Source organism: Nesoenas mayeri, assembly GCF_963082525.1.
Source record: "Nesoenas mayeri genome assembly, chromosome: 7".
NCBI lineage: Eukaryota > Metazoa > Chordata > Aves > Columbiformes > Columbidae > Nesoenas > Nesoenas mayeri.
This window is the reverse complement of record NC_137551.1, coordinates 6,413,869-6,429,281: the sequence shown is the minus strand read 5'-3', so window position 1 is coordinate 6,429,281 and position 15,413 is coordinate 6,413,869. Positions and strand designations below refer to the sequence as shown.

The following is a 15,413-nucleotide window of genomic DNA, read 5'->3' as shown; positions in this document are numbered from 1 at the left end:
CTCCGTACAGTATGTTTTATGCTTGATAGCATGGTATGGTGCAAGTAGAACAAGAGATGAGACAGAACTACAGCTTAAAATCAAGATTATTTTGTTACTTTTTCCCTTTCATTGAGAGCAGAAATAAAATGCTAAAAAATGTGCAGAAACCCCAATCCCACATTAAAAACCCAGTATTTCCTGCTGTAACAATATGACAATGGTCTACAACATTTCTCCATATTGAGGACTCTTTTTTGCATAGTTACCTTGTGAAGTCAGTCATCTCCATCATAATCACACACATCCTCTTGGCCAAAACAATGATGTCATTGCTGGTATCATCCCATATTTCAATCTCTGCATCAAGCTTACTCTTGACTTTTTTGAAGTCGGCCACTTGCTCAGCTATCTTTTCCTTTTCAGCCTCTGGCAGTTGAGTCATCTTAGCCTGAAACATAAAATGATTTGATTTGCAAAATGTCTATGTCAGAGTGTTTTTCTTTTTTAAAACAAAACCACTGGATATTATTAAATATGTAGCGCTTCTGAATTTCAAAATGCATATGCTATCATTGGGTTGGGCCAAATAAATTACCTCAGTGTAATGGAGACAGTGGTGTCCATGAAACCATTACTATTAATATAGTAAGGGAACAAAGAACAAATTATTTCAAAGAGCCTTTATGAAATACAACTGATAGATTTTGCTTTTTCTTAGGGATAAATGAGCCTAAGAGACATTAATTATGATGTATATGCAAGTTTCACTATGCAATATTCTTTCAGGTAGTAAAGAATAACTGAAAATGCTTAATTGTCCTAAAACTTTCAGATATGCCTGCCCTCTCTCCTGAGAAGGCTCTACAGTATCATTTTAAGAACTGGGACTTAATTGTTCAAATATGCACCTTCCATCCTTGAAGAAGACAGATGAACGTCAGAAATCAGTATGTGAATAAGGTTACCAAGAGAGTATCCGGATGCCAAGAGGAAAACATCCCATATTCTAACAAAGCCGCAGCCAAATTGGGCTCAGGCAGGACACGGCCCTATTCTGGGCTGCAGCTCCAGACTGGACTATTTGCAAACATTCCACCAGCTAAGACTTTTGGAAAATAAAGGTTTAGTGTAGCTAGAAGAGTTGTATGTTTTGTGCAAGCTCACTCTATGGAATCAGAACATTCAATCTACACTAAACGCACGTATTCTTCCGACATTTAAGCATTACTTAAGTATTTAATGTATCAAGAGTGAATCAACTTCTGAAAACACAGTGTAGTGAGAGAAATATTTCACTTAATATTCTTCTTCACAAGAAGGATTATCAGCCTGCTCCAGATAAGGGTCAGATATAACTCCTGTGTCAGAAACAGGTCAGGTTGCAGACAGGGGCTGACATATCATGTGGCCATATGTCAGCCCTGGCCCTTCCTAAAACCTTCTGCCCCAAGAAGAGAGGAGACCTTGGCCTCCAGGTCTTGGTGGCCCTACTGCCATAGTGGATTTCTCTCCCACCTTCTCTCTGAAGAGGTGCATCTCTTGCACCGCAGGCCATCAGGAGCTCAGAGTTACATACAGCAACTATTCACACACTGTAATTATGCAGCAATTAAACAATAAATATTTTGTGACTTGTTCTTGTTTATAAAACATCTACCATCTATAAAATGGAAAGTTAAGGCAGTGGCAGAATTACTTACAATTAGTATCATGGGTAAGCAGTTTAATATGTAATGTATATTTTTTTCAAGCCATGCAATTTGAGAGATTCCATTTTTGCTTGAAACACTCAGTCACAAGGTTAATTTTTGCATTTACATGAATTACTGGAAATTACAGGTCTCCCAAATTATCATTGCAGTCACAGAATGAGAAAGTGTTACTATTTTAAGGAATACTTAACCTGTTATCTGAAAGGAAAACAACAACAACAATAAAGCAAAACAAATCCCACAAACACCTAAACTAAGACACATTTTCCTCATGGTTGTAGGTTCAGCTTGGTGGGAAAGGTGTGGAACAGGCAAAAATAAGAGTTGGGCTACACAGTTCAGATAACCGAAGTACCCTTTTAATAATCTAACACATATTTGCTGATCGGTGGACACTTATGGTATTTCCTAGCCCCCAGCTTCACTACTGTTTTGAGCTAAAGAACACAGGCCTAGATCTGGAAACCCCAAGAAAGATGACATTTTAATGACAGAATTGTGACATACAGTACCCTGCTATGTTCCAGCACTAATGAGTTTCAGGTAGAATGTGACATTACCCACTGGAACAAAGGGGCAAAGGAAACAACAGTTCTGACCTTGATTTTTCTTTCATTTCCCTCATAGTGTTTAAAGCCATGCACAGCAACAAAAATGAAACAACTGCATACACAGCCTCTTAAGCACAGATATGGTTTTGTATCAAAATAGGAGAAAAGTATTTTTTCATTATTTCTAAGACAAAATGTTTTTTGTTGCAGTAGCATGTAACAGTCAAAACTAGGTGAAAGAAGAAATATTTTCCTTTCTTCTATTACAAAACCCCCAGGTATATATAGATACTTAATTTCCTTGTATTAACTCTTCAGAAGGCTATTTATCCCTGGTAGCTGGGAGTCTCCAACACTGAAGTTATTTGCACTGTCCCGTTTCCAACTTGACTTAACACGTGAGATTGGTGTTTCTTTTCATTTTGGCCCCTTCTAAGTTTCAATCAATTCGCTATCACAGATACTGAAGTTTTAAGGTCAGAACAAACTGTCCACATAATCATAAAAATAGAGGACACGTAGGGAGTAACTACTTGGTGAAGATTTTGACTCTTCTCTCACTGGTGTATTATGTGCCAGTGAGATGCAAAACCAAAGAACCCTTTTTTTCCCTCCACCTTTGTCCGTGGCTGCACTCTAAGGAATTGACTTGCATATAAACTTCTGATTATTTTCTCCAAGTTCTAGACTGACATGCATTTTTTCTTTCCTTATCCTCTTAAAAAAAATGACTGGCTAGATCCACACCACCAAAATTCTCACGACTTACAAGGAAGAGAGGAGGGAAAGAAAAGCCACAAGAAGCAAAATATCTTCAAGCAATTTGTTGCTGTTATCAAAAGCTACTTTTGTCTGAGACAGAGGTGAGCCAGATATCCTCTTCAAAGGGAAGAACCTCCCTTTGAAAATTATTTAACACTTCCTGCTTTGTAGGTTGCAGCGTGTAACGTAAGTATAAAGTAGAAAGAGAGAAAAACTCTACAATTTTCTACAATTTTGTAGGTTACAAATAAAACAAACCCCACTCTCCCAATGTAACACATGAAAAACTTTTCAGAGCTTTTACAAACAAGAATACAAACCAACATGCTCTTCACATACAGTAGTTATAAGGTAATGGCACAGATTCAAAAGCCCCAATTCATGTCCCTGCTTTGCCCTAATTGAGAACTAACCTCTTCATCCCAGCACAGGCTCAGCAGCCACAAGAAGCCATCTCACCTATGTTCTCGTTGCCCTGCTACACAGTCAGCTGAACACTTGGTAGAACTGAACAAAATCTCTCTAAATCACTCCAAGGACAAGCATAAATTTCAATCAAACTATTTTAAAACAGTTCCAACTGTGACATCTGTTTTTTCTTGAATAAACTTGGTAGATCACCACCATAAAATACGTGCACATTAGCTGAGCATACTTCATCATAAAGGTGAGCACAAGAAAGGCACTTACGAGGACTTACACAGATGTATTTTTAATGCCAATATAGAAAGAAGTATTTTTCTTGAATATAGGACAGAATTAAGACTGATTATATCAAAATGAGTAAAATGTGTCCACTACCTTATACTGCTTCTTCTACTGAGTGAATAATTGTTCAAGTTTGTATAAAGAGGCCAAAGAGAGAACGGTGGATATTCAGCAATTCACGGCAAAGTGAATACACAGGATGTTCCCCAGAGATGAGTTGTGTGAGGGTATGATAATGACAGCTGAAAGAAGCTGCATTTCTTCTGTCAAATATACTATCTGCTGTCACCAGTTGTCATGTTCCAGTTCTAAGAACTGTAACATCCCAGCTGAAGTCCAGCATTCTTTGAACAAGTTCAGAGTGCCTCATTTGTGCTGTCACACCAGTTCCTCTGTATTTTTAGATACAATATAATTGGATAAAAAGGTAAAGCTATCAGGAAGTAATAACAAAAGAACAAACTTTTCAATGGCATTTTTGCATCAGCCTTCACTAAAAAGGTTGACTTAGATGAGGCAATTGTCATATTAAATCTAATTTCTCCTTGTCCCAAGGTAACAAGCCAATAGAGGAAGAAGCAACATCTCGTGAATCTGGGTTTCACTAAGGTTTTGTCACTGGTTTTCATGTCATCCTCATAAATAATCTACAGAAATATCACCTACATGTAATTGCCACTGGGTGGATGTGATACTGGCTAGAAAACTGTGCACAGAGGACTTGTCAAGAACACATGCCAAACTAGAGGGATCTATCAGGAGGAATTCTGAAGGGACCTGCCCTGACTCTGGCATCATTCGGTATTTTCACTAATGGTGTGGATGACAGAGCCAAGAGTACACAGTACGCGTCTGCAATGTAAGAGGCCTGGTTTAACATAAAATGGTCCTCGTTTACAATTCAAAGTGATCTTGAGAAACCTGAGAACTGATCTGAAAACATAACAGAATGTATTTCAGCTGAGACATGTACAGGGTTTTACACCAATATGCACACAGAACTGAGACACAAGTGGTTATCAGCAGTTCTGTGGGTGAGGATTTGTTGATCAAAATGTTGTACTCTTGACAAAGGGCAAATCTCATACAAAACTCATTCTGAAGTATGTATACAGAAGAAAATATTGTAAAGCTTACGCTAGTGCTTATTGTTGAGACCACAGCTGGCATATACATTGAACAATATGAACAATCTGGACACGAGATTCACAAAGTCATTAACCAACTGAAGAGCATCCAGAGGAAAGAAAAACAGCAAAAAGACATAATAAAAGCACTATCTTAAAGGATAAATAAAGGGTATTGGAGTTATTTAATATGGAGTGTAAAAAACAGTGAGGACATGGAATTAGGATCTACAAGTAAAAAAAGAAAAAAAAAAAGGTATATGAGATATAAACCACTTTCCAATAAAGAGTGAATTCCAGTAATGAGCTAAATAGGTACAGCAATGCAACTGCTCTTATACATGCACGTGTCAGAATGAAGTATATTATAATAAAAGGCCAGATCAGCCTACTTCTCAGAGTTTTTCCAGTCCTACTTTGTAATAGTGTATAATATTGGGACTGCTACAACCTTGAGTCTTCCATTAACTTCGCCTCTTCCCTTTACTAAAATGGGGGTAACTTAAGCATTAGCAAGGAAATTAAATCCTTTTTATAGATCCTGAGTTCTGACAGGGAATCTTCTGCTGTGTATTAACTGTCAAAATGATTAGTAGCAGGACCTACTTGAAATTAGTTATTTGCATTATGCTTGAACTTTTAGCATCAGGATTTCAAGCTTCTGTGTGGCTTTGAAAAAAAAATAAATTTACAAAATACTTCAACCTCAGCTTTTTATTACCAAAGTACCACATCCTCCTGTTAATGTATGCGAGCATTTCTATTAATGTAGGAACTTAGATGTAAAGTACTTCTTACTTTGATAAGAATAGCTGATTCATTTCATGGCAAATTAACTTCCCTTCTAAGTATTGTTTTGTGCAAGTATCAATAGGTGTTCTTGGTGTTTCTTTGTATTGGTTTGGTAAGACTTTTATGTGGCCATCTTTTCAAGGTTAAACATCTTTTTAGATTAATGATTAATTAATCAATTATTATTGTATTTAAGATGTAATACAAATAAAACAATAAAGTAATTCAGCATGGATTTTCTCAATCACAATATAATACACACTGAGACAACTCTTTTATCACCTCTGAATTGTTGTGTAAACATAGTATGAAACAAATCCATATAAAAGAAGATCTTATTCTGAGACATTTCTGTGTATGTACTCACACAACAGTCTGCATGACTCTGAGAAAACCTGTGGGTAGGCGGCTGCCTGAAAGCATTTCTGCTCTTGTCATCCCTAGGTGGATTATGTATGATCTAAAACATTTCACCTCTTCTTCAATATAAACACCTAGCCTGTAGCAATAACTTTAAAATTAAGCTAAGCTGTTCTCCTAACTCATTTAGTAACTTTCAACACAAATTTTCTCCTATCATCAGAACGTACATTGTCTTATAACTCTGAAAATTAACTGGGCAAGTACTTAATTGACCTTCTCTTCAATGCAAAATTATATAATAAACCACTAACTCTCTCAAGTGGAATTAGACTGATCATGACGGGATAAATTTCCTGAAGTAAAATTACTGTGTGATAAGCTTGCAGAGTAACTACACAAATCAGACCCAACAACCAGAGGCAGCCCTAGCTTTCAGCTGAGAAAAACTGTGTTAATCTTTAGATCCACAAGCAGCATCTGTTTTTACAGTAGCTAAGGATTTGGTCCTAAGGATCTTCTTCAGGGATGTAAAACCATCCTACAAATAATGATGAGTATTGCTATCCAGTTTAATGACGGAGGGATCTCACAGCACATTGCCCAAGTTAACCTGCATGCCACAGTGTGGGATGGCGCCATAAGCATCCACATATTCGTCTTGAAGATATAATTATCTGAGGGAAAGATCAATGAAGGAACATTTCTGAAATTACCTATGTACTTGCAGAGTCAGGAACATAAACACCAGGTCAAATCTCAATCTGTCATCTCACCACAAACCTATAATCTCTATACAGACAGATTCTGAAGAACTTATCATTAATAATATACGATTTTTTCCTACATAAGGATTTGCTAGTTGAGATGTTAAAAGTGGCATATGCACATCACATCTGGTTTTACATGCTGCGATATGTTTTTTATGTTGTGACAAAAAGAGAAAGAAAAAAGGTGCTTTCACAGGCAGTAATTCCCTGTTGGAGCAGTGAGAGATGTGACATAGCAGAAAATACAACACTCCTGACAAAGGAAGGGGAATCAAGAGTGATATTATGCAGAGCTAGTATATCAAGACAGGTATATATAAATAAAATTGAATTACTGTAGTGGAAATGCCCAAGGGAAAGATCTCAAGGAGGAAAAAAGTGTCTCTGCAATCTTGCCATATCACTTCTGGAACAGCCATTCTTGATGTTACTGCTGCGTGCAAAAGCCTCGCAATAGCACAGGAAACCTGCTGCCGAGCACAAAACAAAACCCCTGTCTAAACCTTAAAATCTGTCTTCCCTATACACATGCTTCATTTTACTAAATAGGTTCTAGGTGTAAATCTTCAAATATCAATATCAAGTAGTGGTACAAAACAAAGAGGCCTTAAATCATTGTTCGTATTTGGTGCAGCAGCAAATTGATTTTTTCAAACGTTTGTTTAAAAGAAAATGTATGTGAAGGTTTCTGTTAACATAGTGATTTAGGTTAAGAGGTTATGTATCTAATTTAGTCAAAGCTATAATTTCCGATTAATTTTTTGAGTAACGTGCCATTTATGGCCCTGATAATATACTCTGAAAACTAGGAAAACTGTTCCCAGGTAAAGATGAAGAATCAGAGTTTGTGGATTATACATCGTGTGCAGCACAAGGGAAAGTACATCCCAGAGACATCTTTCCACAGCAATACCCTGTGTCCCTCATTCTTCCTTGCCAGCTCCCTGCTCACAACTGTCCTCAGCATTTACTTCTGGCTTTGTGTAGAAATCTGAAAGAATGTGTTATTTATCATTTTCTTTCCAAATAACATTCCCTTTAAATAAGTATTCTGGTTCAACTCAGAAATTAAGAGCCATGTGTGAAAATGTGATATTTTAAAGCTTTAGTGGATCTTTTGCTACCACATTATGATAGTAAACATCTACAAACTATTACTAACATTTTCCCAGTGACAGAAAACCTTCAAGTGATGTCATTATGGGATATTTATGAAAATACGTAAGCATATCAACTGCACCTGCCCCAGATGAAACCACAGCATCTTATACAGGTAATGTTTCGAAGGAAAACCTTGTCTTTCGTAACTACAACAGAAATCTTGGCCTGTAATGTGGGGGCAATGTGCTGACATTTACAAAGAGTAACTTTATTAGAGAAGGGCAGCTAGTATATTTTAATTGCAAGTTACATTTATTAAGTAATAACATAGTACGAGCTGACCTTTCACAGAGTTGTTTCATTTCTCACAATATTTTAAGAATCAAATGATGGTTAATTAACATGTAACTGAAATACACATATGCAACACAAGTGAAGAGCCTTTATTTTGGTTAGTAGCTTTTCATTAGTACTTAGGGTCTTAACGAAGACAATATTTGTTTGTGGAATAAAAGAAAGAAGTGCTTGTTGAAAAGCAAATGTGAATTAAAATGTCATCTTCTTGACACAATTCTTTTTATATTAAAAAGTTTTGCTTTTTCCAAACTAGCTCTATCATTTATAATTTCCATTAAGGGAATAATACTAGAATCAATCAAGTGTGAGAGATCCGTTACTGTCCTAGGTATTGAGCAAACAAGTAATGAAATAGACACTTCTGACTCCATGGATATTTTCACTTCAGAAAGTTATGACTAGAGTACAGTTTTGCTGAAACATCATTTAAAATGGAAACATAAAGAAGATTAATACTTGCTAAATACATGAATTTTGCGCGAAGAAACCTTTCTGTTACCTCAAAAATGTTCCTGGGGTCTTAAAAATGTTTGAATGTAAACAATAACCAGTAATGTAGTGGAGTCCTCAGGTTAAATGATGATACAAAAAGAAAACCAGATTCACAACTTCGGAGATACAGAAATTGTCAGATACTGTATTAAGCTTTTCATACTTCCTCATAAATTCACTAGTTAAGCCATCCAACGTAGAACAGTTCTCACATGAACACAGCAGGCACAGTCTGTAACTCAGCTGGTGTGGTGCTAAGGTTGCACGTGCAGTCCTTACTCTTCAGTGCATTTGAACTTCCTCATACGTAGAGGCTGGTTTGGGTTAATACACATTGCAGGCTTCACTAAGACCCAGATGTAAAAAATGCCTTAATAACCTACCTGCTATTAGTCCAAGCCCCATTTATGAAACTGTAACGTGTTAGAATTTTTCTGTCTAATTTACACTGGTCATTGGAACTGGCTCCCCAGGGAAGTGGTGATGGCACCACGCCTGTTGGAGTTCAAGGAGTGCCTGGATGATGCTCTTAGTCATATGGTTCAGTTTTAGGCAGACCTGCAGTGACCTGCACAAGATTCTTATCGGACCCTTCCAACTTGAGATACTCTATGATTCTACATCTTTACCACGTATTTACACTTACTCTCTGTCAGGTCATACACATCAGTTTATGCCCTCTGCACATTTTCAGAAAGCTACTAAGAGTCGAACTAGATTTTAACGTTTCACTGTATGCCTTCAAGTGGCTTTGTAGGAACAGTAATAGAGTAGCATTTTTCCCCTTGTCAAATTGCTTTTTAAATAAACTGGCGTAATACCTACCCTGTCAGTCTTCCCTTCAGTCTGAATACTTGTACGGCTACGTGCATCATAGTCTTCTTCAAGGTCAGATACATCTTCTAGCTCCTCAGGTGTCTGAGGAAAAAAAATGTAGAAATGGGTTATTCGCTTTTAAGGTTAGTAACTTTGATATCAATGTCAAACATACATTATCGTTTGGTCCACGATAATCTCTGACAACTAGTCCTGTTCTAGCAGTGGACTGGTTACTAAATGCCAACTAAAATCAAACTGTTTTGCACAGCTCTGAACTAGTTCAGAATAGCCATACTTTAATTAAAGCACTGACTTTTAAAGTTGGTACTCAGGAAAGTTATTTTTACTTAAATATTGTGTTACTGTTGCTAGAAAAGGTGTCTTACAAGAAACCTTTACATGACCAGAGTGGATGCCTACGTTTTTAGAATTAAAATATGTTTCTACTATGTTTACAAATTTTTCTACTACTTTTCTTCACTGTCCAGAAATACTCACACACCCACTCTCCCATCTCCAGAGTGGATCTAGTAGTCCCTCAGAAGGTCTAGTATTCTGTCAATGGGAGCAAGAGGCTTCAGAATCCTGCTGATTTCTGTTGCTACACTGAAATAAGAGAGTGCTCTAAGTCAGCTCTCTACTCTGGGAGGGGAGAGCACCACTTCTCCAGTTTTGAACATGTCACTTCTCAATTCCATCAAGCAGCACAAGTTCCTGCACTACAGGAACAATTAAGTGGCCCTAATTTGCTATTTGTATACATGGCATTATTTCATATGCCACTGTCTGTTCCTTCTAGTCACCTCAGCTGCCATCTAAGCAACACTGGTTTTTTACATGAAGATACACATTTGCATTATGATAATTTGCTGTCCTTTTCTACTGTTGTGATGTTTTCTTAGAGCTGTGTGATTTTTGCCTCTAGCTGGATAGGAAGAAGTAGTTCTTACAGTTATCAATTTATGATATCAAGCCTTCTTCCCAACAAACAAAAACTCATCGGTATTAGGTAAATACTTTTATACTTTGTTGAGCATATAAGTGTTTCACAATCCTTGAACTATTATCCTTCAAGTAGCTATTACATATGTTGGGAAAAAAAGATTCTATTTTTAGCTTCCTCTCTTAACATGTTCTCTGAATTCTTTCTCTCTTCCTCTCCACTGATGTGTTTTTTTTTTTGTTTTTTTGTTTTTTTTTTTTACTTTTTTACTTTTTTCTTTCATAAACTCCAAATCATGAGTGATACGGGCCAGTCTATGTCTTTTACTGTATATACTGTATGCACTGTAATGTACCCACAGTTAAAATAATCTGTTTTGGTAACATAGATGTTGGGTACGAATTTCTTCAACCGTACATGAGCAATTTGATGAGGGAAGAGAGTGTACTATCAGCAAGTTTGCTGATGACACTAAGCTGGGAGGAGTGGCTGACACACCAGAAGGCTGTGCTGCTATCCAGAGACCTGGACAAACTGGAGAGCTGGGCAGGGAATAACCTAATGAAATTGAACAAGGGAAAGTGTAGAGTCCTGCATCTGGGCAGGAACAACCCCAGGTTCCAGTATAGGTTGGGAAATTACATATTAGAGAGCAGTGTAGGGGAAAGGGACCTGGGGGTCCTGGTGGACAACAGGATGACCATGAGCCAGCACTGTGCCCTTGTGGCCAGGAAGGCCAATGGCATCCTGGGGTGTATTAGAAGGGGGGTGGTTAGTAGATCGAGAGAGGTCCTCCCTCCCCTCTACTCTGCCCGGGTGAGACCCCATCTGGAGTATTGTGTCCAGTTCTGGGCCCCTCAGTTCAAGAAGGACAGGGAACTGCTGGAGAGGGTCCAGCATAGGGCAATGAAGATGATTAAGGGAGTGGAGCACCTCCCTTATGAGGAAAGGCTGAGGGAGCTGGGTCTCTTTAGTTTGGAGAAGAGGAGACTGAGGGGTGACCTTATTAATGTTTATAAATATATAAAGGGTGAGTGCCACGAGGACGGAGCCAGGCTCTTCTCGGTGGCAAATGATGATAGGACAAGGGGTAATGGGATCAAGCTGGAACACAAGAGGTTCCACTTAAATTTGAGAAAAAACTTCTTCTCAGTAAGGGTGACAGAGCACTGGAACCGGCTGCCCAGGGAGGTTGTGGAGTGTCCTTCTCTGGAGACATTCAAAACCCGCCTGGACATGTTCCTGTGCGACCTCACCTAGGTGTTCCTGCTCCAGCAGGGGGATTGGACTAGATGATCTTTTGAGGTCCCTTCCAACCCCAAACATACTGTGATACTGTGATACTGTGTAATTCCATCAAAAAACATTGTTAAACTTATGACAGGAGCAATTTTCTATATGATCCAAGTCTTCACATTTATTTCCTCCTTCCCACCTAACAACACATTTTACAAAAAAAGAAAAAAAAAATAGTCTTCATTCAGGAATTCTGAATTGAGTCATAAATAGTCAAAAAAAAAAAAAAAAGACATAATGAACATGGCTATATGAAGGACCCTAAATAAGACACTAAAAGCAAGTTTCCTCATATTAACAAAGCACTGCACAATGAAGCAGACAAAACTTTTGGGATTATGAACTACTTAAAAAATAATATTGGTTCTGCTGATGCAACAGGGCACTCAAAAATTTGCCCTTATCAATTAGATTCAGATTTTGAAGAACTACAAAGATATAGAACCAGAGTCAATATATAACTAGCAACAGATCTACTACAGCTTGACATCTAGAGTTCCAATTAGAGGGAAATCCTGACATTCCTAGTATCCCAAAAAGCCTGATGTGCCAAGAGAACCATGACAAGAGGAGGACCATCAGATAACGCTACCAAAGTCACACAGAAAGAAGCCTGGTCATTACTTTTACCCAATTTTCTATCATGTCAAATGTAATTTTTTAAATCCAGAATCACTGTATGTTCTCATCACCTTATTCTTACTGTCAAGTTATATACAAACAAGATCTGTTCAGAGGGACACTATCAGGTTCTGTTATTTTATTTCTGGGTCCACAGCACAGTAATGGCACGACCCTGAACTGAATAAATCCACCTGCTCACGTTCATATCCTTTGGGAAAGTGTCTCTGTGGCAAGAGAGCAGTATATAAGCGACTAGACTTCAAGGTCAGCCTTGAAACAAGGTTTAAATAGCACTCCAGTACTTGAAGAGCACATAAGTCAATTTCACTCACTGAACAAAACAGTAATTTCTATGGGAAAACATTCTAAGAAATAAAGAACTGAAAGCTGGTGCTCAAGCTGGCAGAAACAGAATGCTGATGGTGAAAATACACCTAGGCTTCCTCAAGAAAACAGGGAGGTAAGCAACTTTTGAGGCAAAGATAAGCATAATGCTACACTGGTAAAGCAGGCAAAAGGAATATTTTATTTTCACACAAAGACTAACAGTGTGCTAAAGTCTCTCAGCTTTTGTCCTGGAATTAGATGTTGTAAGAATCCCACAGCAGCCGAAGGTGTTACCAAGCAAAACTTGTTTGAACACCTGCAGTGTGGCTGGAAAATCAGATTTTGCTGTGGATGGATATCCATGAAATAAAAATAACTATCACAAACTCACTTTAATTGAAACACTTACAGACACTCTTATCAGAGAATCAACAACTGAAAGTGTATCGAAACGGAGTTACTTCAGCTTCTCAGGACTGCACTGACCAGGGCCCTCTATCAGGTAATAGCCTTGGTTCAGTGAGAGATGTACAGAAAAAAAGAAATTACTTCCTTCTTAAAGCAAAACGATACTGGGTTACTACACAGAGAAATGCATTGCGATTCTCAGGATTTTATAAACATTAGTTAATTTTTTTTTTCCCCTCAATGATCATAATGTTGGATTCATGATAGCAGGGCACTATTCCTTCCTCCGTGAACACATACTTGGGAATGTTAGACAATCACACATTTCCAGTATGTATTTTTTCCGTTATATAAAACATGGAATACAAGATGATGTGACAGGGCAGAGTGGTTAATAACATAAGCGCATTTTAGGTCATGTCAGTAAGAGCTTTATACCATCGCCACTGCACAACGAACTGCATGTATTTACAAAAATATTATGTTAGGAGTCACTGAGGGAATTCTGTAGATTTATATTGATACTATTTTTCTGTAATGTTAAACTACAAATATATTACCAGCCTAAATGCAGAAAATTCAGAGAGGAGAGAAGACAGGAAAATGACACTAACATAAGATATCTCTAAATGACAGGCTCAGGTAAGCTTTCCATAGATGAAAATATGAGTCTATTAGTCTGATACAACAGTTTCAAAGCCACAAGCTGTACACCAGAGATCTCTGTCCAGCTGCATTGTACAGGGATTCACTCGCCAATTCTTTGCTCACAGGCAGAACACCTGCCTGTGCAAGCGGGCTCATATCTTAGCCCCTCTTGGCCCAATTGTCCAAACATTGTCAGAATTTTTTTTGTTTTAAATAATGCATATGCCCTTTTCAGGTTGGTAAAATTTATCTGTGGCTGGGATGAGAGGTTTCCTGTGGAAAGCTCATTTTCCCAGCCAGAAGACTACACTCCTATTGAGTTCTTCCTAAGCAATTTTCTCCAAAGTCCAGATCTACCAGGTTTTGAACCATCGGTACTACAAAATTCAGGAACACAACAAACACACCCACACCACCACAAACCCTATGTAGTTACAAAGGACTAAAGGCAAAAGTTTCAAGCACAAAGAAGCTCTTGATTTATTAAACTTCAAATTATAAACCACAATAATTTTCAGACACAAAGCGCCAATTAAAAAAAAAAAAGACAAAAAAACCCACACCAAAACAAAACAAACAAAACAAACAAAAATAACCCACAAAGAAACAAACAACCAAAAAAAAACAATGCAAACAATAGAAGTATTTACTCAATTCTTTACTCTTCTTGGAAGCTGTTTTACATAATTCAATGCAAGATCTGTGATTTTTCATATTGCTTTCATGATCCACTGTTTCTTAAATAGCTGAGACACATGTGTATCTATTTATGTGAATATTCCACGTGTGAACACATGGATATTCCATACTGAGAAAAGGACAGTTTTGAATTCTACGCTCACCCTCAATGCCACGGTAAGAAAATGTCATTGCATGTTTGAACTGGTACGAACTACCAGGACTTGTAACACACAGTAAGGTGCTATCATCCATGAACAGCAATCTTGCACAGGAAGAGCAGCAGAGCCTGAGGACTGGAATAAGAACAATGGAAGGAATTTCAAAGTACTGTTTAAAGTTGACTATTTAGGTCTGTAAGATATAAACTGTGCATAACCTCCAACACTAACTGGAGTCTCAGCAACTACAAGTGACAGAAGAGTGAGAGAACAAATACAGGACCCGAATGGCAAATTCACTATTAAGACATACAAAGTATGGAATTTCCAGTAAACCAAGGAAGAACGCGGAAGTCAAATGAAGTCCTGTGCAAGCCTCTGACCAGCAACAACCCACAAGCTCATGTGTGAAGCATGGTGGTAAAAAGAGTTTGGAAATAAATTTAAACAGAAAACTTCGGAGAAAGGTTTCCAGCACTCCTAGGAGCAGAACTCTTGAACAGATGTGTTCAAGAGTGTGCTCCAGTGTGCTGGAGGAGCAGAGAAACCTGTCATTAGCTGAAGCCTGAGCAGCCTACCCTGAAGCCTTGCAGCAGCTGGCTGAGAGAGCAGAGGTGAGCCAGGATGGGACACTCGCCCCAGCTTCCCTGCCCACTGTTCCAAGAGATTTCAGTCGTTTGGAAAAAGCCTTTGCTGACCCCAATGAAAATGCATTCAAGTATGCCCCTACACATTTAAGACTATAATTCCATTACTACTGCTGACATGTTACAAAGTCGTGTGTATTTCTTTCCA

General features: G+C 38.0%; 1 protein-coding gene across 1 annotated transcript in view; it reads right to left on the bottom strand.

The window, feature by feature from the left end:
* Window positions 1-15,413, bottom strand: part of CTNNA3 (catenin alpha 3) — a gene marked incomplete at both ends in the record, with an annotated part of 466,214 nt that overhangs the window by 47,174 nt on the left and 403,627 nt on the right. The window contains 2 exons of the mRNA XM_080347591.1: window positions 249-430; window positions 9,540-9,632. Of these exons, the coding sequence (XP_080203717.1) occupies window positions 249-430; window positions 9,540-9,632 (275 nt within the window). The remainder of the gene's footprint in view (window positions 1-248; window positions 431-9,539; window positions 9,633-15,413) is intronic.